The following is a 26,175-nucleotide window of genomic DNA, read 5'->3' as shown; positions in this document are numbered from 1 at the left end:
AACAAAGTGAAGTAAGCCGGACAAAGACAAATATTATATCATTTATATGTAGAATCCTAACAAATGACACAAATGAACTTACATACAAAACAGAAATAAACCCGGAGGCATAGAAACAAACTTATGGTCACCAAAGGAGAAAGGCGAGGAGGGGTAAACCAGGAGCTTGGGATTAATACACACACACTTCTGTACGTAAAGTAGATAACCAACGAGGACCTACTGCATAGCACAAGGAGCCATACTCAGTATTTCATGATGCTCCATAAAGGAAAAAAAGAATCTGGGAAAAAATACATGTACATAAAAAAGAGAGAGAAAGTCATGTATATGCATATAAATAATTCTCAGAGGATAATAAGAATAAATATTTATTGAGTACTTACTATATGCCAAGCATATAGTTCCAGGAGCTTTACTTGAATGCTTTCATTTAACTCCTTGTCAGCTCTATGAGGTCGGAATGGTTAGTGATCACTTTTACAGATACAAACACTAAGGAGATGGGAGTTTTGAAAACTTGTCTATGGCATCAAGTTGGTGGGGGCAGGTTTTCTATGTTTTAAATTAAGGTTTCTTGATTCCTCAACTCATGCTGTAATCCAGAAAACTAAATTTCAAGCCAGTTTTTGGATATTGTTTGTATTTTCTTATTTATACATTTATAGATGTAAAAACTCTGTAATAAATAATTATTTAACATTCAGAAGTGTTATTCTGAAACATATTAATTTCAGTGGACTCTAATGAATAAGGAGTCCACATGCACATTTTATCTTGCCTAATAAATGAATCATTTTCCAGTAAATTCAGGATTTCAACCTGCTCTTAATATTTTTGTTCTAAAGAGATAAAACAAAAGTTACAGCCAGAGAGGACGTGAAATAATTACAAGTAAGCTACTGATAATGAACCAAATACTTAATGTGGTTCTAAAATGGAATTGTGTATTAGTGATTTTAACATTCACAGCTGAATAAGTAACTCTTATTTCTGATTTACATTCTGGGTATAAGGTATAGGAGAAAGTCAACATATTGCAGTTATCCTGGGAGAAGTTCTTTTGTGAATTTCATTCATACTATTCTTTACTAAAATGTATCAAATTCTGTAAATCCAAAATAATCACTTTTTTTGGGGGGGAGTATTACATGTATGTTGATAGCTATAGTAAAATTTATTATTTAAAAAATACATAGATTTATTCCTATTTTTTTCATTAAAAGGCCAGTGCTATGCCAAGATTATAATGTGATTCCAAATGTCACTAAGCTTTTTTTCAAGTTAAAAAAGCCTTAAATCTAAGGGAATTTGGTGCAAGTAAATTATTTTCTGTTCTCAGAAAGCTTGTGGGCAAAGTACCAATTTTATGAATATGGAAAGGTCTCAAAGTTCTCACTGAAATATATATTTGGATTATTAATAGAAGACAGTCATTGTTTTGCCTCTCTTTTTACATACAGTACTACTTTGAAACAATTAAGGTAACTTTAATAAGCAATTGAAATAGCTAAAGGAGTACCCATTAAGGTTATTGTTATTGTTATTTCGATGGATCATGTTGATCAGGATACGAGTTCAAGCACATTAATTATCCCTAACAATGTGCACAAAGATAATGTTTAAAAAAATCACAACAGGATGTCCACAGTATTTCTGGTAATGTATCTATTTACAGAACACAATTAAACCTAGTTGAACAGTTCAGTTCAGTCCAGTCACTCAGTCGTGTCTGACTCTCTGCGACTGCAGCACTCCAGGCCTCCCTGTCCATCACCAACTCCCAGAGTTTACCCAAACTCATATCCATTGAGTCGGTGATGCCATCCGACCATCTCATCCTCTGTCATCCCCGTCTCTTCCCACCTTCAACCTTTCCCAGCATCAGGGTCCTTTCAAATGAGTTTGCACAACCACCGGCTCTCCGAGGCTCCCCATATGAACCGTAATTAACACAATCTGCCATTTATGTAACCTTTTCTTCTGTGAAGCGTTTAAAACACCTCTTGTCAGTACACCTTTGGTAATTAGTGGATATTTTCTAGAGCCACTGTTCTGTAGATATGAAATTACAGCAAAGATTCAAAATATATAGCCAGTTCCAGGAAACATGTGTCTCCTAGCTCTGAAACTGACTTTGGTTTATAGATCTTTTCACAGCATCTAATTCTACCACTCCTCCAAGTAGAGTATACTTTACTGTGAATAATGAGTTTTAAAAACTTTATGATGGAGGTTGATTTTTTTTTTAAATCTCCAATTTGTTTTCAGAAAATTGTCATAACATTTAATTTACTAAAGATAAATATTGTTTCAATTTAAACCCTGCTATTTGAATCTCATTTTCCTTTAAAAACGTCTCCAGTTGACACTGGTTTGAAAGTGCAAACCTATAAATAAAAGACACAGTGGATTATAAAGACTCAATTTGTAATTATTGACTGAATTCTCAGAATCCAATTGTTTAGAAAGTTGTAATTTGCAGAGAACTGATTGATGGATTTGATTTTCTATTCAGTTTCTTCTATTCCTTTTTCCCTTGGCTAGATTTATAGTAACAAGTTAACATTTTTTATCTCCTCCCCCACAACAAGATGTTAGGTCAAATCAGGTAAAGGTCAAATCAGGAACAACTACAGAGAAAACAAATTCTTTGCACATCTTTCTAAATGTTTCACGCTTCTTTTTTCATGCTTAAATACAGTGATATTTTTACAGTTACTTAAACTGGTAAACTTTTTCCAGACTCACGGTGCTGCACAGTTTTCTTTTTCTGGAATGAATTTCTCTTATTCTCAATAGCAATGCTCCATTCCATTTGTTCATGGCGTTTTCCCCAATTTACATCTGTCAGTTGAAATTTTTAACTGGCACCCTCAGAGACTGTATAATCCTTGAATCTACCATATTATCAGGGATGGAGGGCACACAATAAGAGCTCAAGAGATACTCCTTGAGTCTGAATGGATAAAGAAGGTGTGGATAAAAATATAGTGGAATATATGTGGTGTATATAGTGCAATGCATTCATCCTTAAAGAAATTAAATAATGCTATTTGCAGCAACATGGACAGACTTGGAGAGCATCGTGCTTAGTGAAATAAAATAGACAGAGAGAGAATACTGTATGATTTTACTTATATGTGGAATATAAAATATGGCACAAATGAATCTACCTATGAAATAGAAACAGATTCAGAGATATCAAAAACAAATTTAGGGTTACCAAAGGGAAAAGGTGAGGTGAGGGGGAGATGGGGGGAGGGGTGGATTAGTGGTTTGGGATTAGCAGATGCTAAGTGTCAGACTTTATTTTTTCGGGCTCCAAAATCACTGCAGATGGTGACTGCAGCCATGAAATTAAAAGACGCTTACTCCTTGGAAGGAAAGTTATGACCAACCTAGATAGCATATTCAAAAGCAGAGACATTACTTTGCCAACAAAGGTCTGTCTAGTCAAGGCTATGGTTTTCCCAGTGGTCATGTATGGATGTGAGAGTTGGACTGTGAAGAAAGCTGAGCACCAAAGAATTGATGCTTTTGAACTGTGGTGTTGGAGAAGACTCTTGAGAATTCCTTGGACTGCAACCAGTCCATTCTAAAGGAGATCAGCCCTGGGTGTTCTTTGGAAGGAATGATGCTAAAGCTGAAACTCCAGTACTTGGGCCACCTCATGCGAAGAGCTGACTCATTGGAAAAGACTCTGATGCTGGGAGGGATTAGGGGCAGGAGGAGAAGGGGATGACAGAGGATGAGATGGCTGGATGGCATCACCGACTCCATGGACGTGGGTCTGAGTGAACTCTGGGAGTTGGTGATGGACAGGGAGGCCTGGTGTGCTGCGATTCATGGGGTCGCAAAGAGTCGGACACAACTGAGCAACTGAACTGAACTGAACTATTATATTAATATATAGGATAAATAAATAACAAGGTTCTACTGTATAGCATAGGAAAAAACTGTATTCATAGTGGAATCATTTTACTGTAGAGCATAATCAACACACATAAATCAATTATTTTTCAATTAAAAAAATAAGAAAAAATACTACAGGTCGAATTTAAAAAAGACATATTTGTTGAGTCAAGGACAGGATCTTAACTGTTACATCTTCTGGCTCCAAAGCATGAAACAAAAGAGCAATAATAACAAGCTTGATCATTTTCTTTTGCTTATTAAAGTGATGCTGAAATGTTTTGGGGAGCCCTTCCATAGTTCTGTCCTGTTTGCAGCATCAGCAACTTTTTCCACAGACAGCAAGAGACTGACAGCAAACAGTCACTCTTTTCTTTTCTGTTACCTACAAAAGTCTTTAATCTGTTTCATTTTTTTTTCAAAAAAATTCTCAATAAGAACTGGCCAACAGCTCTTGACACTTTTCATAACTTATTCACAATTTAAGAATGTTTTCTCAACTTCATTCAGTGCAACTTCAATGTTGCCAGTATGTTTCAAGAGACTCAGAGGTTCTTTCTTGGGTATAAGTGTTATTTTTGCTTACTTGTTGCTTAGATACGAGGATAAAAATAATTTGTAAAAGAAAGGAGTGTTCTGCATAGAGGACAAGAAAAAGGTTTTATGCAATATACCCAGTTACCCCAGAAACAACAGTAAATTGTTTTAGAACCAAGTATGTAGAAATGCCTTTAAATGAAGGCAAATTACTTTTTTTAGGAGGTTAATGTATAGTGCTGCTGCTGCTGCTAAGTCGCTTCAGTCGTGTCCGACTCTGTGCGACCCCGCAGACGGCAGCCACCAGGCTCCCCGTCCCTGGGATTCTCCAGGCAAGAACACTGGAGTGGGTTGCCATTTCCTTTTCCAATGCATGAAAGTGAAAAGTGAAAGGGAAGTCGCTCAGTTGTATCCGACTCCTAGCGACCCCATGGACTGCAGCCTACCAGGCCCCTCCATCCATGGGATTTTCTAGGCAAGAGTACTGGAGTGGGGTGCCATTGCCTTCTCCGTAATATACTACGTGCCTCAAACGCACTAGGTGAAAAACCAAAAGCATCTCACATCCTTGTCCTCTCACCTATCTGTCACTTAGGTGCAAAGTAGGCAACATCCAAAATGTTTTGATTCTGCACCCTTCCCAGACAAAGCCTTTTGAGCACTGCTCTGCATAGTATGCAAATAACATTTATTTATAAAAATGTACTGCCATTCTATTTATTAACTTATCAGTCTTAAACCTAGACTTTTAAAAGGGAGATAAAATGAAATTAATATTTTAAAATCCTCCTAATCATAATTCTTAATCATCAGTTAATATCTCAAGGAACATCAAGAAAGGATTTGTTATTAATGAGCAGCTTAAATTCTTGATAATGTTAATATTTTTTTGCCAATACATTTTTGGCATTAGTTGGTTATTTTTTTAAAAAATTTACAAAGAACAAGGGGCTTTCTTATTGAAAATACTGGGATTATGGGATTGAAAAAGATACATAGAGACCCATATATTGTAAATATTAACAAATGAGTCATATTCTTAACTTTAAAAATGTTTGGATAATATCAGGGCATGGTATATTTTAGCATGATTATCCAGAGCTATTAAGCAGTGGTAATTTTAGGAAGGCGTCATGCTCACCCTTGAAGATGGAAGACTACAAGCCTCTAAAGCTGTCTCGACTCGCTTCCGGTCTGCTGAGAACAGGCGGTATATGCTGTGAAGGGAAAGCAGGCCAGGTGAGAGAGCTGCAGATGCCAGCCGCAACACCCCACTCACTCAAACCTCGGCATCCCTCACCTGTAAAGACCTAAAATATAACACTTGGTCCAGTATCAGCATCTGCGCTCTGAGAGATATATGTGTGTGCTTTTCAAAATCAAAGTGTCTAATAGAAAATTAATATTTTGAGACAATGCTGACCCAATTAAAAACCATTGCATTAAAAATGCTTCTAGTATTAAGCTTTAAAATAAATATCTTAACAATTTTGTTTCCTTGCTGCTATCTACTGCTCTAAAAGTGTACATTGTTAATATTATTATTAATTAATACCTTTTTATGAGCAGAAGCTCACTGGTAGCTGTCAAAAGTTGAAGGCTTTTGACTGAATATGGTCTAGAAATGCACTTTTTTGGTCAGTGATTTTGCTTTAAAATATATAACTTAAATAATGGACAGTTTAATAATTTGGATTTATGGACTATTGAAACATTAGGAAATCTATCACCTGGAAACCACTAGCCCCATGGGAAATCTGGTAGAGCTGAGTTATCCTTGTCTCTTTGAGACAGATTTCCTTCTTCAGTTTTCCTTCTTGCCCCTGGCCTGCTTTGTCATGGATGTTCTCTGCCTAACTTCTGTTGACATTTGAGTTTGCAACCCTTTTTTCAAGGCTAGTGTCATCTTGGAAGAAAGAGGCATCACGGTTGCCTAATTCCCATTCCTACACTAGATCTGGGTCTCAGATGTTCTTTTAGGTTTAACAGCAAAGGTCTCCCATCCCCTCCACCCACTTCCTGCTTTGGTGTTCCTTGAAAGTGGCGCCACGGGGAAGGAGGAAGCCCAGGAAGCCTCTGTGAGGAAAGCAGCTGCACCGATGCACATACAGTGCATGTGGGGCCTGGCGACCACACAGCTCCAGGCTCCCCTGGACCAGAGCAGAGACACAGCACAGATTCAGGTCTCTGAGGAAACAGAAACAGAAAATAATGGGAATCGCTTGCACAGCTTACTTTTTGAGAGGAATGCGTCCTTCTGGAGTGACTTGCAGCTTAAGCTTAGTATACCTGTTGGAGAAGCAGAAAACAGTGTTTAATTTTTTTTAAAAAAAGCTTTTTATTGAAGAATCAAATGCATAGAAAAAGGCTTTTTCATATGTACAGTTGGCTGAATTTTTACCTATTGTCCAGGTTTCTGCAATCAGCACCCACATCAAGAAAAAGAATATTCTTATTTTAATAGAACCCCAGGAACCCTTCTCATGCCCCTTCCAGAGCTGGTCCCCCAAGAGCAAACCATTATCCTGCCTTTAAACATTCAGATTAATTTTGCACTTTACATAATAGAATCACACTCTTTTATGGCTTCTTTCACTCAATATTATGTTTTCAAGATCCATCCATATATTTGCTTTTCACTATGAATCTTTCACTCTCATTGCTGTATGGTATTCCATTGTGTGAATATAAAACTGCACTTATCTCTTTCACTGCTTCTGGGCATGTAGACAGAGAGAAGGCATAGGAAAGCTTCAGTTCGGTTCAGTTCAGTTCAGTTGCTCAGTCGTGTCCGACTCTTTGCGACCCCATGAATCGCAGCACGCCAGGCCTCCCTGTCCATCACCAACTCCCGGAGTTCACTCAGACTCACGTCCATCGAGTCGGTGATGCCATCCAACCATCTCATCCTCTGTCATCCCCTTCTCCTCCTGCCCCCAATCCCTCCCAGCATCAGAGTCTTTTCCAATGAGTCAACTCTTTGCATGAGGTGGCCAAAGTATTGGAGTTTCAGCTTTAGCATCAGTCCTTCCAATGAACACCCAGGACTAATCTCCTTTAGAATGGACTGGTTGGATCTCCTTGCAGTCCAACGGACTCTCAAGAGTCTTCTCCAACACCAGAGTTTGAAAGTATCAATTCTTTGGCACTCAGCTTTCTTCACAATCCAACTCTCACATCCATACATGACTACTGGAAAAACCATAGCCTTGACTAGATGGACCTTGTTGGCAAAGTAATGTCTCTGCTTTTTAATATGCTTACAAACTCTATTGAGGAGTATATAACTGGGACACCAACTGCTCATGCACACAGCCATTCCATTCCTAGGTGTAGATGCGACAGAAATGCTTACAGCGTGTTCCCCAAAAGGCACGCTCTAGAATGACCATAGCAGCTATTCATAGGGAGATGCCTGTTGGAAGTGGACGTCTGCAATAGGCATGATGAGCCAACTAGCTGTTTTACTAGCTGTAACATGCTATGTCTACGTGTCACTTTCCACCAACATTCTGTGTGGCACAGCAGATTTTCCAGAAAGTCTGTTAGATGAAGAATGGTAAGGAGACAATTGAAACAACAACAAAAAAAAGCAGAATAAAGGGAGGAGGAGAGGGGAAGGCATGTAGGAAGGGTCCTGAAGGTGACAAAGTAATGCGATGAGAGGATGACACGAAAGAGCATTTGAGTAAACCTGTGAAGTCCGGGTTAACAGCAAAAGAAATTCAAGAAAGAGCATGAAAGAAATGTGGACTGGAGTCTTTGGTTTGGAATGATGGGTATGTCTTACAGAAGAGGGAAGACAGAAAGTTATTAAATAAAAATAGAGGACCACCTAGTAATGTTTCCATTTGTGGTTTTGATTTCAAGGCTTTCCAACCTCCTGAACATCCAGTGTCCAAACTGATCACAACCAGCTTTCCTACTTGCTCATCTGGCAGAAATCATTATTTTCCTTGGTCAAATAAATTTCAGAAAAACTATGTAATTCAAGAGTGACTGGGTACTCCTGATTTGCTTTTTTTCTTTTCCTTTTCATTCTGCTTTTCCCCTTACATTCTTTTTCTCCTTTCTTACTAACAGTTGCTATGATTGTCTAGAAGAACAGGAATCAGGACATCAGCTAACTGATTTAAGCTGCATCTATCAGAGATCTTAGACTCTGGAGAATTGAGTCCCATATGTTGTTTGTTCTCTTCCTCAGATTAATAATTGATACAATGCAGGCAGATGTAGGGCTGAAGACTCTCTGAGATGAATAATTTTTGATTCTGGGCATAGTTGCCAGGATTTAGAAGTATCTCCTTACTGAGTGTCAAAGGCATTGACATTCTCAGTGTAACACAGATGTAGAGCTCAGAGGAAAGAGCAATCTTTACTGGAAGTATTCCAATTCCAAGCAGTGAACCTATCAGTTCTCTAACAAGTCCCAGAGGGAAATTTATGTTTATCAATGTGAGAAGCCAGTGCAGCATAAACAAAAGACTCACAAAGGAGAAAGGAAACTGACTCAGATGAAGCAACACCCTTTGCAATAAAATTAGAGCTACTTACGCCTTTTCCAGAAATGCGTCCCTGGACATGTTTTGGGCCAGCAGGTTTGTTGCCAAACTGAAAACCTCATTTGTCCATTCCTGAAAAATGTGAATCACACTTTCATTAGCTTAAATACTGTGCAGTCATTAGACATATGTTTTTAGCGAGGCTACTAGGAAGACAAATTAGTTCAATTTGTATGCCTAAGGGTTTTTTCCCTTTTTTTCCCTCTGTTAAAATGACACAATTAAATTCAGATCACTGAATGACTACTCTTTTCCTAAGGAAATGTTCTTTACCCATGAACAAAATTTTACCTGCTTTTTAAAATACCTAGAGATAAGAGAACTGATGTATTGCCTTTAATAACCAAGTATGTCTCACTCTTTTTCTTGCATTATTAACACATAGAGAATTTTAAAATGTAGTCAATTATATTTCCGACAGGGCTTCCCAGGTGGCGTTAGTAGTAAACAAGCACCTGCCTATGCAGGTTTGATCCCTGGGTTGGGAAGATCCCTTGGAGGAGGAAATGGCACCCTGCTCCAGTATTCCTGCCTGGAGAATGCAATGGACAGAGGAGCCTGGCGGGCTACAGTCCATACGGTACCAAAGAATCAGGTATGACTGAAGCAACTTAGCACATATGCATATTTTCAACACATCTGCAAATAAGATCTTCCTATTTTACTACTCAAGTCAAAACAGCTACACCAGGGAATCTTTAAATGTTAATTACAGTTCTAGAAGTGTCTCAACTAGCTGCAGTCCCAGTGTCACACGGTACTCAGTACTGTTCCCTCCCCTCAGCTCTGTCCAGTCCTTACTGCTGTCCTAATCCCAATCCCTACCTCACACCACCCAACTCTGATTTCTCTTGGCATCCAAAATAAAAAATGCAAAAGAACAAATCTACAAAAAAAGCTGAAGTTCCATTCTGGGTGATGATCTGGAACACTCAACATTCTGGGCTGCAAAAAAAGTCTCTAAGAGAAGATGAGATAAGAGCTAAGTAATGTAATCATCTGATGTTGTAGTTGACTTGACTCCCTCTTCAATGTTCAACAGCTTTTCCATCTAATTTTGTTATTTCTACTATAGTTTTTATTGTTATTTTGTGTTTTGCCTCCTGGTTTATGATAATATGCAAATAATATGCCATCATGTAATACAGAAATAATAGAGGTAAAACTTGGGGTACCAAGTGATGGGGGAGGGAAAGGGACACTTTAAGCAGAGTTTTGTGTGTTTGTTTTTATTTTAAAATATTGAGCTTATTTAGAAAAATCAGCACAATATAAACTGCCACACAAATAGTTATCAATGACAGATGCTCCTATCCATTCAAGTATAGATACGTAACTCCTTAAATTAAAGATCTTTAATTTTCTTGAGAGTCCCTTGGACTGCAAGGAGATCCAACCAGTCCATCCTAAAGGAAATCAGTCCTGCATATTCATTGGAAGGACTGATGCTGAAGCTGAAACTCCAATACTTGGGCTACCTGATGTGAAGAACTGACTCATTGGAAAAGACCCTGATGCTGGGAAGGATTGAAGGTGGGAGGATAAGGGGATGACAAAGGATGAGATGGTTGGATGACGTCGCTGAATCAATGGACATGAGTTTGAGTAAACTCCGGCAGTTGGTGATGGACAGGGAGGCCTGGTGTGCTGCAGTCCATGGGGTCACAAAGAGTCGGATACAACTGAGCAACTGAACTTAACTGAACTGAATTTTCCTTGACCATAAAGAAAGCTGAGCACCGAAGAATTGATGCTTTTCAACTGTGATGTTGGAGAAGACTCTTGGGAGTCCCTTGGACTGCAAGGAGATCCAACCAGTCAATCCTAAAGGAAACCAGTCCTGAATATTCATTGGAAGTACTGATGCTGAATCTGAAGCTCTGATTCATATACTTTGGCCCCGTGATGTGAAGAACTAACTGATTGGAAAAGAACTGACTGCAGTGTGGTGTGCTGCAGTCCAAGAGTTGGCTATGACTGAGCAACTGAACTGAACTGAATTTTCCCTGAAGACTTTTAAATTCTGGGGTTATATAAACTTAAGCAAAAAACATTCACATTAAGCACAGATCAATTTTGCACAAATAAGTGTGATCAAGCCACTTAAATTATCACCTGAAATAACTTGGACTTCAAAGAAAAATCTCAGATAACATTATATACCATATGTTCTGTAAAAAGATTCACATTATTCTGTGGGTTATAACTTACTGGCAGAATTTAGTGAGAATGGGGAGTAGCCTAAAATGAATTGGAAAAAAAGAAGGGAAGTTGTAACAAGAAAAGTAGAGTTGGGGAAAAATAAATTAAAAAAGAAAAGTAGAGTTTGGGGACTTCTGTCGTGGTTCACTGGTTAAGACTCCATGCTCAATTATGGGGGCTCAATTATGAAGCTCTCACAGTCCAGGTGAGAAGTATTGACACTCTACAGATTGTTAGTGGAGGGCTTGGGGAAGACAGTACAGAAGAGCTGTCAGTGAAGTAAACTTGATGGACACAGAGGAAAACTTTGGAATAACTATTAATAGCTTTAAAATAAAATGTTCTCAGATTAGATTACTTTAAACTAAGAGTAATAACTACTGGCACTGATTTTCAAAATATGTTTCTGGTATAATACTTAATATTTTTCAGGTTAGGGGTCAAACTGTAGACTTTTCCAACTCCAAGGAAACCTTGAGTGTGTGTGTGTGTGTTAGTTGCTCAGTCATGTCTGACTCTTTGCAACCCCATGGACTGTAGCCCGCCAATTCCTCTTTCCATGGAATTATCCAAGCAAGAATACTAGAGTGGGTAGCCATTTCCTTCTCCAGGGGATCTTCCCAACACAGGGATCAAACCCAGGTCTCCCACATTGCAGGCAGACTCTTTTTCACCATCTGAACCACCAGGGAAGTCCATGGCAACCTTATGCATTGGTAAAAGTATTTATAATTGAGGGCAGTGTACCATTTTGTATATTTACTGGGGGCCAATTGCACACCAGAAATAGGTACAGTGAAGGTATTATGAAGAGCTAAGGAGATTTAATTTGGCCTGACATTTAAGGTTGAAAGCTAAGACCTCTATTACATTCAGTTCAATAGAAATATAATGGGAGGTACACAAATATTTTAAAATTTCCAGAAGCCACTTTTTTAAAAGGTAGAAATAAACAGGTGAAATAAATTGAATAAATAAATTTTATTTAACCCAATATTTCAAACATATTATTTGCTATATAATCAACATAAGATTATTGGGCAATTTTCTTTTCTTCTTTTGCACTTGGTCTTTGAAATGAGGTGTGCATTCTGCACTTACAGCTATCTTAATTTGCACTGGCAACCTTTCAAGGGTTCAACAGCCACACATAGTTGGGAGTTGTGGCTGCGTTATTGGTCAGGACATGTCTTCTAGATCCTTTGCTCTTTCTATGGGTTCTTTATAAAGCCAGTTGAAGGACTGCATCATTACTACATTCACTGAACAGTCGTAGCTCATTCAGAAAGTAAGGCACAACTTATTTCATCACATTCTCAGAATGTGAGCATCTAAATTTCCAAGTATGGAATTCCTAGAATCCACTGATTTCCTGTAGCCTTCTGAGGTACACAGAAGATCTAATCCAGCCTGAATCAAAGACTCAAGGTCTCAAGCAGTGACCAAGACAACTTTAGAAACAACACAATCCTTGGCTAGGTACTGTGTCAGTCCATATTATATGGAGCTAAAACAGCATGATATGTTGCAGTCCATGGGGTCACAAAGAGTGGGACATGACTTAGCAACTGCACAACAAAAAAACAACATGTGTTTACTTTGGGCTCCCCAGAACCTGAGACAGGATTTAGGAGAAATGGGTTTATAATGAAGTGTTCTTGGGCAACATTATCAGGAAGTGAGCAGGAATGGGAAGGGAAGAGGCAGAAGGGTGAAGTACCAAGCAAACTCTGCAGATGGTAATTTTGGTGTAATTCTTCCCTGTGCAGAACACTATTAAAACTTGAACTTGCTGATGAGCAGAAAGGGAGCTGGAGTTTGAAGATCCCTGTGCCTAACCTTCTTGGAGGGCACAAACAAAATTTTGTGCAGACCAGGACCCAGGAGAAAGGAGCAGTGACCACACAAGAGACTGACCCAGACTTGCCCATGAGTGTCCAGGAGTCTTTGACAGAGGCGTGGGTCAGCAGTGGCCTGCTGCAGGGTCAGGGGCACCGAGTGCAGCAGTGCATGCATGGGACCTGTTGAAGGAGGTGCCATTATCTCATTACCTCCACCATAGTTTGGCCTCAGGTCAAGTTACAGGGAGTGAACACAGCCTCACCCATCAACAGAAAGTTGGATTACAGATTTACTGAACATGGCCCCACCTATCAGAACAACACCCAGTTTCCCCCTCAGTCAGTCTCTCCCATCAGGAAGCTTTCATACACTTCTTATCCTTCTCCATCAGAGGGCAGACAGACTGGAAACCACAATCACAGAAAACTAAGCAATCTGATGACATGGACCACAGCCCTGTCTAACTCAGTGAAACTATGAGCCATGCCATATAGGGCCACCCAAGACAGATGGGTCATGATGGAGTATTCTGACAAAACGTGGTCCACTGGAGAAGGGGATGGCAAACTATTTCGTATTTTTGCCTTCAGAACCCCATGAACACCATGAAAAGGCAAAAAGATAAGACAATGAAAGATGAACTCCCCAGGTTGGTAGGTGCCCAAAATGCTACTGGAGAAGAATGGAGAAATAACACCAGAAAGAATGAAGAGATGGAGCCAAAGCAAAAACAACAGCCAGTTGTGGATATGACTGGTGATGGAAGCAAGGTCCAATGCTGTAAAGAGCAATATTGCATAGGAACCTGGAATGTTAGATCCATGAATCAAGGCAAATTGGAAGTGGTCAAACAGGAGATGGCAAGAGTGAACACTGACATTTTAGGAATCAGTGAACTAAAATGGACTGCTGCTTCTGCTAAGTCTCTTCAGTCATGTCCGACTCTGTGCGACCCCATAGACGGCAGCCCATCAGGCTCCACCATCCCTGGGATTCTCCAGGCAAGAACACTGGAGTGGGTTGCCATTTCCTTCTCCAATGCATGAAAGTGAAAAGTGAAAGTGAAGTTGCTCAGTCGTGTCCGACTCTTAGCGACCCCATAGACGGCAGCCCATCAGGCTCCACCATCCCTGGGATTCTCCAGGCAAGAACACTGGAGTGGGTTGCCATTTCCTTCTCCAATGCATGAAAGTGAAAAGTGAAAGTGAAGTTGCTCAGTTGTGTCCGACTCTTAGCGACCCCACGGACTGCAGCCCACCAGGCTCCTCCGCCCATGGGATTTTCCAGGCGAGAATACTGGAGTGGGTTGCCATTGCCTTCTCCACAAAATGGACTAGAATGGGTGAATTTAACTCAGATGACATTTATATATACTACTGTGGGCAAAAATCCCTTAAAAGAAATGGTGTAGCCATCATAGTCAACAAGAGTCCAAAATGCAGTATTCATTTCCAAGGCAAACAATTCAATATCACAGTAATCCAAGTCTATACCCTGACCAGTAATACTGAAGAAGCCGAAGCTGAACAGTTCTATGAAGACCTACAAGACCTACTAGACTAATACCCAAAAAAGATGCCCTTTTCATCATAGGGGACTGGAATGCAAAGTAGGAAGTCAAGAAATACTAGAGTAACAAGCAAATTTGGCCTTGGAGTACAGAAAGAAGCAGGGCAAAGGCTAATAGAGTTTTGTTAAGAGAACACACTGGTCATAGCAAAAGCCTCTTCCAACAACATAAGAAAAGACAACCATGGACATCACCACATGGGCAACACCGAAATCAGATTGATTATATTCTCTGCAGCCAAAGATGGAGAAGCTCTATACAGTCAGCAACATCAAGACCAGGAGCTGACTGTGGCTCAGATCATGAGCCAAATTCAGACTAAAATTAAGGAAAGTAGGGAAAACCACTAGACCATTCAGGTATGACCTAAATCAAATCCCTTATGATTATACAGTGGAGGTGACAAATAGATTCAAGGGAATAGATCTGGTAGACAGAGTGCCTAAAGAACTATGAATGGAGGTTTGTGGCATTGTACAAGAGGCAGTGATCAAGACCATCCCCAAGAAAAAGAAACACAAAAAGGTAAAATGGTTGTCTGAGGAGGCCTTACAAATAGTTGTAAAAAGAAGAGAAGTGAAAGGCAAAGGAGAAAAGGGAAGATATACCCATTTGAATGCAGAGGTCCAAAGAATAGCAAGGAGAGATAAGAAAGCCTTCTTCAGTGATCAATGCAAAGAAATAGAAGAAACAATAGAATGGGAAAGACTAGAGATGTCTTCAAGAAAATTAGAGATACCAAGGGAACATTTCATGCAAAAATGGGCATAATAAAGGACAGAAATGGTATGGACCTAACAGAAGCAGAAGATACTAAGAAGAGGTGGCAAGAATACACAGAAGAGCTATACAAAAAGATCTTCATGACCCAGGTAATCACGATGGTGTGATCACTCACCTAGAGCCAGACATCCTGGAATGTGAAATCAAGTGGGCCTTAGAAAACATCACTACGAACAAAGCTAGTGGAGGTGATGGAATTCCAGTTGAGCTATTTCAAATCCTGAAAGATGATGCTGTGAAAGTGCTGCACTCAATATGCCAGCAAGTCTGGAAAGCTCAACTGTGGCCATAGGACTGGAAAAGGTCAGTTTTCATTCCAATCCCAAAGAAAGGCAATGCCAAAGAATGCTCAAACTACCACACAATTGCCTTCATCTCTGGCTAGCAAAGTAATGCTCAAAATTCTCCAAGCCAGGCTTCAAGAGTACGTGAACCATGAACTTCCAGATGTTCAGGCTGGAATTAGAAAAGGCAGAGGAACCAGAGATCAAATTGCCAACATCCACCTGATCATCGAAAGAGCAAAAGAGTTCCAGAAAAATATTTACTCCTGCTTTATTGACTATGCCAAAGCCTTTGACCGTGTGGATCACAAAAAACTGTGGAAAGTTCTCAAACAGATGGGAATACCAGACCACCTGTCCTGCCGCCTGAGAAATCTTTATGCAGGTCAAGAAGCAACAGTTAGAACTGGACATGGAACAACAGACTGGTTCTCAATTGAGAAAGGAGTATGTCAAGGCTGTATATTGTCACCCTGCTTATTTAACTTATATGCAGAGTACATCATGAGAAACTCTGGGCTGGATGAAGCACAAACTGGAATCAAGATTGCCGGGAGTAATATCAATAACCTCAGATATGCAGATGACACTACCCTTATGGCAGAAAGTGAAGAAGAACTAAAGAGCGTTTTGGTGAAAGTGAAAGAGGACAGTTAAAAAGTTGGCCTAAAACTCAACATTCAAAAAACTAAGATCATGGCATCTGGTCCCATCACTTCATGTCAAATAGATAGGGAGACAATGGAAACAGTGACAGACTTTATTTTTGGGGGGCTCCAAATCACTGCAGATGTTGACTGTAGCCATGAAATTAAAAGACACTTGCTTCTTGGAAGAAAAGCTATGACCAACGTAGACAGCATATTTACAAGTCAGAGATATTATTCTATCAGCAAAGGTCAATCTATTTAAAGGTATGGTTTTGCCAGTAGTCATGTATGGATGTGAGAGTTAGACTAAAGAAAGCTGAGAGAATTGGACATAAAGAAAGCTGAGCACTGAAGAATTGATACTTTTGAACTGTGGTGTTGGAGAAGACCCTTGAGAGTCCCTTAGACTCTCCAAGGGTGAGTGATCCAACCAAGGTGATCCAACCAGTCCATCCTAAAGGAAATCAGTCCTGAATATTCATTTGGAGGACTGATGCTGAAGCTCCAATACTTTGGCCACCTGATGGGAAGAACTGACTCATTGGAAAATACTGATGCAGAAAGATTGAAGGCAGGAGGAGAAGGCGATGACAGAAGATGAGGTGATTGGATGGCATCAACGACTCGATGGACATGAGTTTGAGCAAGCTCCAGGAGTTGGTGATGGACAGGGAAGCCTGGCATGCTGCAGTCCTTGGGGTTGCAAAGTCAGACACAACTGAATGACTGATCTGAACTGAACTGTGCCTGTCAGTCTTGGGTCAGGGCTGCTGAAGGGGATGGCAATCCTCAGGCCTTTTCTGCTTTCCTTGATAGCAAAGGGGGATCTGGCATCCAGAGGGCACAGCCAACAAAGAGACATGGGTGCAGGTTGTTGAAAGTTAAAGCCAGTCCCCACAGGGTGTTGTGTGTGAACTGGTGAAACGGTTGGAGTGGATCTGGGCAGGGCACTGCTATGGGCAGCAGCAGAATAACAAATTCCAGGACGTTTGTTTGTGTACCAGAAGAAACTACACTGTGTAAATGGGAGATGGTAACCACAGGATCGGAGAACTGGTTCACACAGGTTCTGGAACCAGGCTGCTCAGACTTCCGTGTGCATACAGATCACTTAATGATTCTTGTTGTGTAGACAGATGCTGATGCGGATGCTGGGGACTGGAGGCAGAGAATCCTCATCCCAGGGGAGCGCCATGCTGGAAGCAGGAGGATTTACAGCCCTGACCAGAAACTTGGTAGAAATGTTGGACTTTAAGCTCCACACCAAATCATCTGACTGAAACTCTGCATTTCCCCAAGAAACCTGTATATATTTCATGCATATTAAAGTGTAAGCATTCTTCTGGGCCAGGGACAGCACTTTGAGGAGCAACCTGCTCCAGGACCTGACTTAGGAAGCATTACTCTAATCCTTGTCTACTTGCTTCCCAAGCAAAGAAGGAAATAATTTTGGCTATTAGTTTTAGAATAACCCCAAAGCCCTTCCAGCTGTATTAAGAACAATGTGGCTAAGAAGTGTGGCCAAAGCAGCTTAGAGCAGCCTTGGCTTATCATGAGATTATGACACAGTCTTAGCTTCAGGATAGATGGATCCTATACTGGCAGTGTTCTCATTTATCCAGTGCTGGGCCCTAGTTAGTACAGCTTTGGAAGGATGGTTTCTTATTTAATCTGGAGGATTTGTATTTCAACTTTCACAGGCAAAGTTCTGATGATTACCACTAAGCTGGGTTCAGCCCCTGCTGTCTAAATCCTGAAGCTCTTTAAGTTAAGTTTTCTGCCTTAGGATCAATCTCTTTTCCTGATAAGGACTACAGAGGCCCGAACTAGAGAAAACAGATCTAAAAATCACCTGTCATGGAATTTCATCTGGAGCTTAAATGCATGTGTTCTGTAACATGACTTCGGCAATTCCCTCACCCCAGGGTCGTTACTGAGATCTCAGTCTTGACACTATTAAATTTTCCAAACCTGTTACAAAGTTCTTGTTGTTCAGTTGATCAGTCATGTCTGACTCTTTGCCACATGGACTGCAGTGTACCAGACTCCTCTGTCCTCCACTGTCTCCCGGAGTTTGCTCAGATTCCTGTCCATCGAATCATTGATGCTATCTGATCATCTCATCATCTGCTGCCCCTTTCTTCTTTTGCCTTCAATCTTTCTAAGCATCAGGGTCTTTCCCAATGAGTTGTAGTCATGCTTCCTAAGGCCACTTGACTTCACACTCTGGGATGTCTTGCTCTAGGCAAATGACCACATCATTGTGGTTATCTGGGTCATTAAGACCTTTTCTACATCATTCTTCTGTGTATTCTTGCCACTTCTTCTTAATGTCTTATGGTTAGCTCCTTACTGTTTCTGTCCTTTACTATGTCCATCCTTGCATGAAATATTCCCTTGATATCTCCAGTTTTCTTGAAGGGATTTTTACTCTTTATCATTTTACTGTTTCCCTCTGTTTCTTTGCAGTGCTCACGTAAGAAGGCTCTCTTACCTCTCCTTGCTATTCTTTGGAACTCTGTGTTCAGTTTGGTATACCTTTCCCTTTCTTCCTTGCCTTTTGCTTCACAAAGTTACTCTACTTTTATTTCTAAAGTTATTTCAGTTCTGTTATTCTTGCCACAGGATTTATGTGTTTGCTTAATATTACTAACAATTGTTTCACAATGTTCAGTTGCTCTCATTGGTATTGTTTAAGTATTTACTAGGCACCGAGGCACCTACTATTTAGTATTAGTAGATACTTTGCATCCAACAACTTAATTCTCATAGTAATTCTCTTGGAGGCAGGTACTGTTATTAGTCTCATTTTACAGATGAAAATTTAAGGTTTCAAAGCTCTTATAAAACTTATTTATATCCTCAGAGCTAATAAAACAAGTTTGGGGTTAGATCACTGGTTTCTTAGGATCCAAATTCTATACTCCTAGATACTATGCTTTTTATCATTTTGTCCTAGATAATTTTAGGGTGGCTGAACATACAGTTGAACAAGATAAAAAAAAGATAAGTCCACGTTACTGTATTTAAAACACTGATTTACAGTTGCTGCGGGCTAGGCACTGTTCTAACATTTTTGTAAGTAACTAACTCATTGAATCCTCACAATCACACAGTGAGATATTAATGTTATTATCAGTCCAGTTTTACCATTGAGAGAGCTGAGACACAGAGGCATTCAATTCAAGCGTAAAGTCTCACATCTAGTTACAGGCACACCTGAGATTTGAAACCAAGAAGCTTGCCTCCGGAGACTAAACACCTTGCTAACTATGCTACAGTGATGAAACAAACTGCAAAGCTTATAAATACCTTACCACTATGTCATAATGATGGTAGAGGGGAAATGATAACAGGGCTGAGGTTGATCACAAAGTGTCAGTCCAAAGCCTTAGAACTTGGATAGAGGAAGTCACAGATTCAACTCAAACTTGACTGGACTCACATGAAGAGAGAGATTCAGTCCAAACTTTTGTATCTAGTCATGCCATGTCTACCAGTCATGCTGTTGTTCAACAAGTGTTCACAGTTCGGAGAACATTTCTCCTATTGCAATTCACACTTCTTAACTTTTTGGCTCAACTTATGAACACAAGTTGATATTTCTGTTTGAAATACAGATATTTCTGTTTCCCATTGTTCTGATGCATACTATCTTTAATATTTTAATGTATTGTTAATCTTTCCTTTTTTCAGCATTACATATCTCTGTTATACCTGAAAATGCAGAAAATAGTGTAACTAACACATATCCAATGTAACAAATGGTACCATTTTGCGATATTTGCTTTAGTGCTTTTTAACTGTTATATACTTAAGACACTGGTGCAGACTTATTCTGTGTTGTTCTTCTGCTTGATTCCATTCTTCTTGCTTTCCCAGGAGCAAGCTCTATTTTGAAAAGTAGGCATTAAAGAATATCTATTTTCATATGATATTCTGAGGACAATGGTCTTTATCAGTGTTCAACAAACCCCTGAAGGCTAAATCCAGCCTGCCACCTGTTTTTGTAAATAAAGTTTTACTGCTACACAGCCATGCTCATTCATTTACATATTGTCCATGGCTGCTTTTGTTCTACAGGGGCAAAGTTGAATAGTTGCCAACACAGACTCCCAAAGGGCAAAATATTTACTGACTGGCCCTTAACAGAAAAAAATTTTGCCAGTCCTGGTATGGACTCCTATATGGCTATATAAAGTATTACATAAATCATATCAAACTGGATGCATCCTTTGGCCAGCTGCTATTTGCAATCAACACTATGTCTTTAAAATGTGTTCCTACTTCTCATTTAGATCAAAGTTATTAATTTTAACTACTAAACTATTCCACTATAAGAATGTGTGCTCAGTCGCTTGAAGTTTGACTCTGAGACCCCATGGACTGTAGCCCGCCAGGCTCCTCTGTCCATGGGATTCTCCAAGCAAGAATACTGAAGTGGGTTGCCATGCCCTGCTCCAGGGGATCGTCCCGACCCAGGAATCGAACCCATATCTCTGGCATCTCCTGCATTGCAGGCAGGTTCTTTACCCACTGAGCCACCTGAGAAGCCCTCCAGTTGCTTCTTATATATATAAGAATATAAAATTTATTAATCCTTTCTTTTGTTGATGGACACACATGGTTTCTTTGCACAAACCAACTTCCTGCTGCCTCAAGCCACATCCAGAAGTTTCTCTCGGGTAACTACTATCGTGATGTTTTCTTTGGATGCGGCATCTTCAGCAGTACCAGATGCCGCTCGCTGCTTGCTCACCAAAGCAGTAAGGACCTTCTATGTTCCTTTTGGCAGTGTAGGAGAGCTTGTGTTTTTCTACATTTTAAAAAACACTTGCTATTATCAGCCTTTCAGAAATTGTTTGCAAATCTGATAGATGCAATGTGGGACCTTGGATTGGCCTTAATTGCCATCACTGATTTACCTGTCTGGTTGGCTTTGTTTAATTCCTGTCAGGGCTGTTCCACTTTATCTTTTCTGCAAATGTCCTGTTAACATTCATTTTTCTTTTGGTTATTTGTGCTTATTGTCTTTAAAAAGAGGAAAGTTTTGTTTGTTGGAGGTTTGTGCTCAAACACAGGGTGATAGTCTCAGTCTTACTGGCAAAAACAGAGACACACAATGACTGTCTTGTAAATGCCACCTACGATCGTGTCATGCCAGGCACCCAGTTTACGGCTGTGACCTGACACCAAGCAGCTGGAGTCACAAAGAAAAGGCAGAGTGTGAACTCTGTCCTCAGAAGCATGTATTTGTTCAGTGAGATCTTTGGGGAAACAAAAACATTCTAAAAGGAACACTGAATCAATCTCTCTGCATATATTGAATATAACCAATTATGAGCCAATGGTTACCCTAATGAAATAAAAGGAGTCACAAATGATAATCTAAAAGCAAGTATTTTCAAAGTACCTGATTTGGAAACCTCAATCTATGTTTTTTTTTTTTTTTAATAAAAGATTCTTGGAATAAATAATAATTTAAAATGGAATATTTTAATATTTGTGAGCTATGTGAAAGTCCTAACAATTTTAATAGCTTTCCATTATTTTTTAGTTTGTTGGCAAACTCCTATTGCCATAATTGATAATGGTGTCATTTCTATTACTTCTGCTCATGAGCAGGCAGCAGGTTGGGATTTGAGTAAGAGATCCCAACCTGGCTCATTCAGGGTTGCATTGCCTGGCTGAGTATGTTTCTCTTACCTGCTGGTAGGCATCAGAATTCATCTTGCCATGCATTTGTCTTAATGGCACAGTAAAGAATGTTTTCATCATGAAAGACGGTATATGAGCTGCAAAGACTTTCATTAAAAGCAGAAAAGACTGTCTGAGTAGTAACCGAGTTTATGGGTCTATATTGAGTATTTAGAATTTTGGCAAAATTTCTGATACAGTTCCCTTGTTTTAGGTGGCAGTGCTGATCTTATATCTTACATTCAAAATGTTCACCTGATACAAATATAACATAATTACCAAAACAAAACAAAAACCAGGAAGCATATAACAACCCAATATTATCAGAGTTGGGATACTAGAAAAATCATATTACTCAAATGACATAATATCAAGGAAAGGTGCATAGTTATTTTCAGACGATGTGATTCAAATATCTTTAGTCTATAGTTGCCAAAACCACAGCTCAAATTAGCCTAGGAAATATGAGAATTTGCCAAGGACACTGGATCATTCCTGTAACTGGAGGGAACATCTGACAAACTGCAGCAAAAACTTGTGTAGTTATAAGATCATAAGGAACCAGGGGCCTGAATGGCAGAAAGACTTTCTTCATTGCTTTTTCACTTCTCTCTCTTCCTGATATCATTACTTTCTTCCTGATTGACCAGCTTCTTCTCCATGGTCACCAATTGCACCAAGAATTGTCACATGTGGCTCCTCTCATCACTAGAGAGAGTCTGACTGATTTCCTACTTCCAGTAGGAAAAATCCTGGGAAAGGTCTCTTACTGGTTGCTCTACCTCTAGAACAATCCATTTGGATGTCCATGAGAACCAGATCACTGGGCCTGGAAGAGAAGCAGTGAGTAGAAGCATGAAGAGTATAGAAAACACTGCATATAGCCATTCATGGGAGTATATGAAAAAGCAGGAGGAAAAAAGGATATGTGTTATCCCACAACCTGTGTGGGATCTCACAGCTCTGTAACCATTCTTTTTATATCCCAAGAAATAGATATGCACTTGATGACCTGAGTTGACTGCATGAATGAATGAATCTGTAAATAAAAGGGAATTACATCCATGCTATATAATTTATGCTTTGTGAAATTCATTTTTATGTATCCCTTGTTATAAGTATTTAGTCACCATGGTTTGCTCTGGTGTTTTGGATAATAGCTTCACACATTTCCTATTGTAATTTGAACTGTGCTAGAATAGGTTATAAGAACTCAGAGTCCTGTGCATAGCAATTTCCAATTAATAAAGTACAGAATTTTTAGTTTTAGGGCCTAGAGCATCTACATTGGCTTCATAGATATGCTTTATGCTTTGTTCTGTTTGGGAATGCTTTCTGAAGACTTGTTGCTCAATTATTTTTCCCTGGATAAGTGAAGCACGCTGTAATAAATGGTACCTGATGGTCTAAGGAAGAGTTCAGTGTTCAAGTGCAGTGTTCAAGATATGGATGCAAGAATAACACTTTGAGAGCTAACAGTCTACTATATCCCTAATCCTGCTCTTACACCTTTTAACATTCTCCTGAGCAATGGGAAAAGCTTAATGTGGTAACAGCAAATTGAAAAAAATCTTAAGAGAATTCTTCAGAGGGGGGAGAAAAACCCCCAAAGAGCAACATACTTGGTACAGAGTGGAAAAAGAGAAAAATGTTTGCTTTGGTTACGTTTTCATGATGAGAGGTTTTCAGTTGTATCACTGTGAGTCTCACGTATTTTTTTTTCTTTTTTTTTTTTAATTTTATTTTTAAACTTTACATAATTGTATTAGTTTTCCCAAATATAAAAATGAATCCGCCACAGGTATACATGTGTTCCCCATCCTGAACCCTCCTCCCTCCTCCCTCCCCATACCATCCCTCTGGGTCGTCCCAGTGCAATAGCCCCAAGCATCCAGGAGACATCCACTTCTCTGTCCAGCTAGTTCCTGAGTCATTGTTTATTTGTATAACTGAGAAAGGTCCATCAAATGCCTCGGATGAAATTTCCAAAGCTTTGCTTCCATGGCGTTCATGTCACTCCACCATATTCTTGAAGTGGTTCTGTCCAAAACACTCATCTCACTTTTACAAAACCACTTGCTATTATGAACCCTAAGCCTAGCAGTATCCATGCAAATTACGACCTTGATTGCATTTACCAAGGTATTATGTATTATAGACAGTAAAAATGTATGTAACCAGGTTCTGAAATTATCATTGATACTATAGTTTTTAAGCAAGTCTATTTGAGGAGATCAAATGAAAAAAATTTAAAAGAGAAAAAACAGCTAATTTCTTTAGTAAGATGCATATCAAGGCTGAAAAAAGAGGAGCAATCACAGTTTCTTGGGAGTTAAGTGGTGCTGCTTTTTGTTAAATGGAATTTGTTTGACAAAGCCAAAACTGCATTCCATGAAACTGATTAGTAACTACACGCAGGTACTTGCTCATTAAAACTTAGTACACAAAATTTTAAAATATAATTTTCTCTATTGGAAACCAATTTGTTTTAAATAAACTTAATTATGCCCACCTCCACGTTTATTTTAAAACTTTTTTCAAGCCAGATTCTTCTTTTTTTTTTAATGAAGGAGTATTTGGCCCTTGGTAATTGACTTCACCTGTTAGTCCTTTCTCTCTGATAACTAGTCTTTGTCCTTGGTTCTGATGGCCTCACCTTCGGTCAATTTTCACTGCCTATGAGGGCGAAGGAAGGATGAGTCTTAAACACAATCTGTGCTTGTCTTTTCATTTAAATTTACAATACTGATACCTGTCTATTTAATGCTTCTCATTGACTCTTATATTGTTTATGCTTTTACTAGTTTATTTAAACATATATTTCATTGGGTTTCAGAATCCTACTCTGCCACTGTCTAGCTGTGGAACCCCTGCTGAGAGCTAATGTCCATTTTCTCCTTCTGTCCTGAATGAAATCTGACATTATTCAGGCCAGAAAATATAACTGAAAAATCTACTTTTCCCCAACGTCTCCAGCAGTGAGAGTGGCAAGGTGACACACGGTGAGTCTGGTGCCGTCAGCAGTCTACTGGGAGGCTCTGGGAAAGTGTGGTTCCTGATGTAGGGGTTCTGTCGTCTTGCTGCTGGGAACACACATAGCTGGAGTGGCAGAGGCATTCCTCTTCTTAAATTTTGTGGGGTTTCTTTAATATTTATAAACAATATATTTGCAGTACTTTTTTTTAATTGACTGGTTTTAGAACTTAACTATTGATTTTCACTCTGGTTGATGAGGTTTTCTTAATTTATTTAGTTGGAGGGTAATTACTTTACCACACTGTGATGATTTTTGCCATGTATCAGGATAAATCAGCCGTAGGTATGCGTGTCTCCTCCACCCTGAAGCCTCCTCCCTCCCCACCCCATCCCCCTACACTGTCACGGAGCACAGGCTCCCGGTGCCCTGCTTCACGCGTCGGACTCCCACTGGTCATTTATTTCATGTATAGTAATGTATATATTTCAATGCTATTCTCACCCTCTCCTCTCACTGAGTCCAAAAGTCTGTTCTTTACATCTATGTCTCCTTTGCTGTCCTGTATGTAGGATCATCGGTATCACCTTTCTGGATTCCATATATATGTGTTCATATATAGTATTTGTCTTTCTCTCTTTGACTTACACACTCTGCACTGATGAGGTTGATGAGGCTTTAAATCTGTTACCATATCTCCCATCTCCCCTTTCTCCTTCCTCCTGATAGAACTGTCATCACTAGTTTTCTTTTTCCCCATCACTATAACTTCAAGCAACATACTCAAACCACTTTGTAATCCACCAATTAAAGATAGTATCATTCGCTTCTCTGTTTGTGAAAGGACATTTACCTGCAAATCTTTTCACCTCTGATTCTTGTTTAAATTTACTTTCTAACTTGTCAAAGTTGAAATATGTTTGTCTTATCCAGTATCCATAATTGACTTTAATATTTTGCATATAGATTGAGTCTAAAAGTTTAAAACTAATAAAAATAAAAATTTACATGACTGTATAAAAAGCAAATATACTTTTCTGTTGGGTCATATATTAGACTTTGATTATTTTACTTGCTGTAGTTATACCACCATGAACTACATGACTTTCAAAAGAAAACATTCCTAATACCAAGACAATATGGATCTTTTTTGACTGCT

General features: G+C 39.4%; 1 protein-coding gene across 2 annotated transcripts in view; it reads right to left on the bottom strand.

Annotated features, from left to right (window-relative positions):
- The window catches only part of PLCB1 (phospholipase C beta 1), an 856,639-nt gene that overhangs the window by 249,943 nt on the left and 580,521 nt on the right, over positions 1-26,175 (bottom strand). For both annotated transcript variants that reach the window (XM_019972864.2, XM_070801935.1), the window contains exons 5-7: positions 9,007-9,086; positions 6,688-6,741; positions 5,594-5,669 (exon numbers count right to left, since the gene is read on the bottom strand). In XM_019972864.2, coding sequence (XP_019828423.2) covers positions 5,594-5,669; positions 6,688-6,741; positions 9,007-9,086 — 210 coding nt within the window. The remainder of the gene's footprint in view (positions 1-5,593; positions 5,670-6,687; positions 6,742-9,006; positions 9,087-26,175) is intronic.

The sequence above is a fragment of the Bos indicus genome, chromosome 13, assembly GCF_029378745.1.
Source record: "Bos indicus isolate NIAB-ARS_2022 breed Sahiwal x Tharparkar chromosome 13, NIAB-ARS_B.indTharparkar_mat_pri_1.0, whole genome shotgun sequence".
NCBI classification, from domain to species: domain Eukaryota; kingdom Metazoa; phylum Chordata; class Mammalia; order Artiodactyla; family Bovidae; genus Bos; species Bos indicus.
The sequence above is the reverse complement of the archived record's forward strand: the minus strand, read 5'-3'. Positions and strand labels throughout refer to the sequence as shown.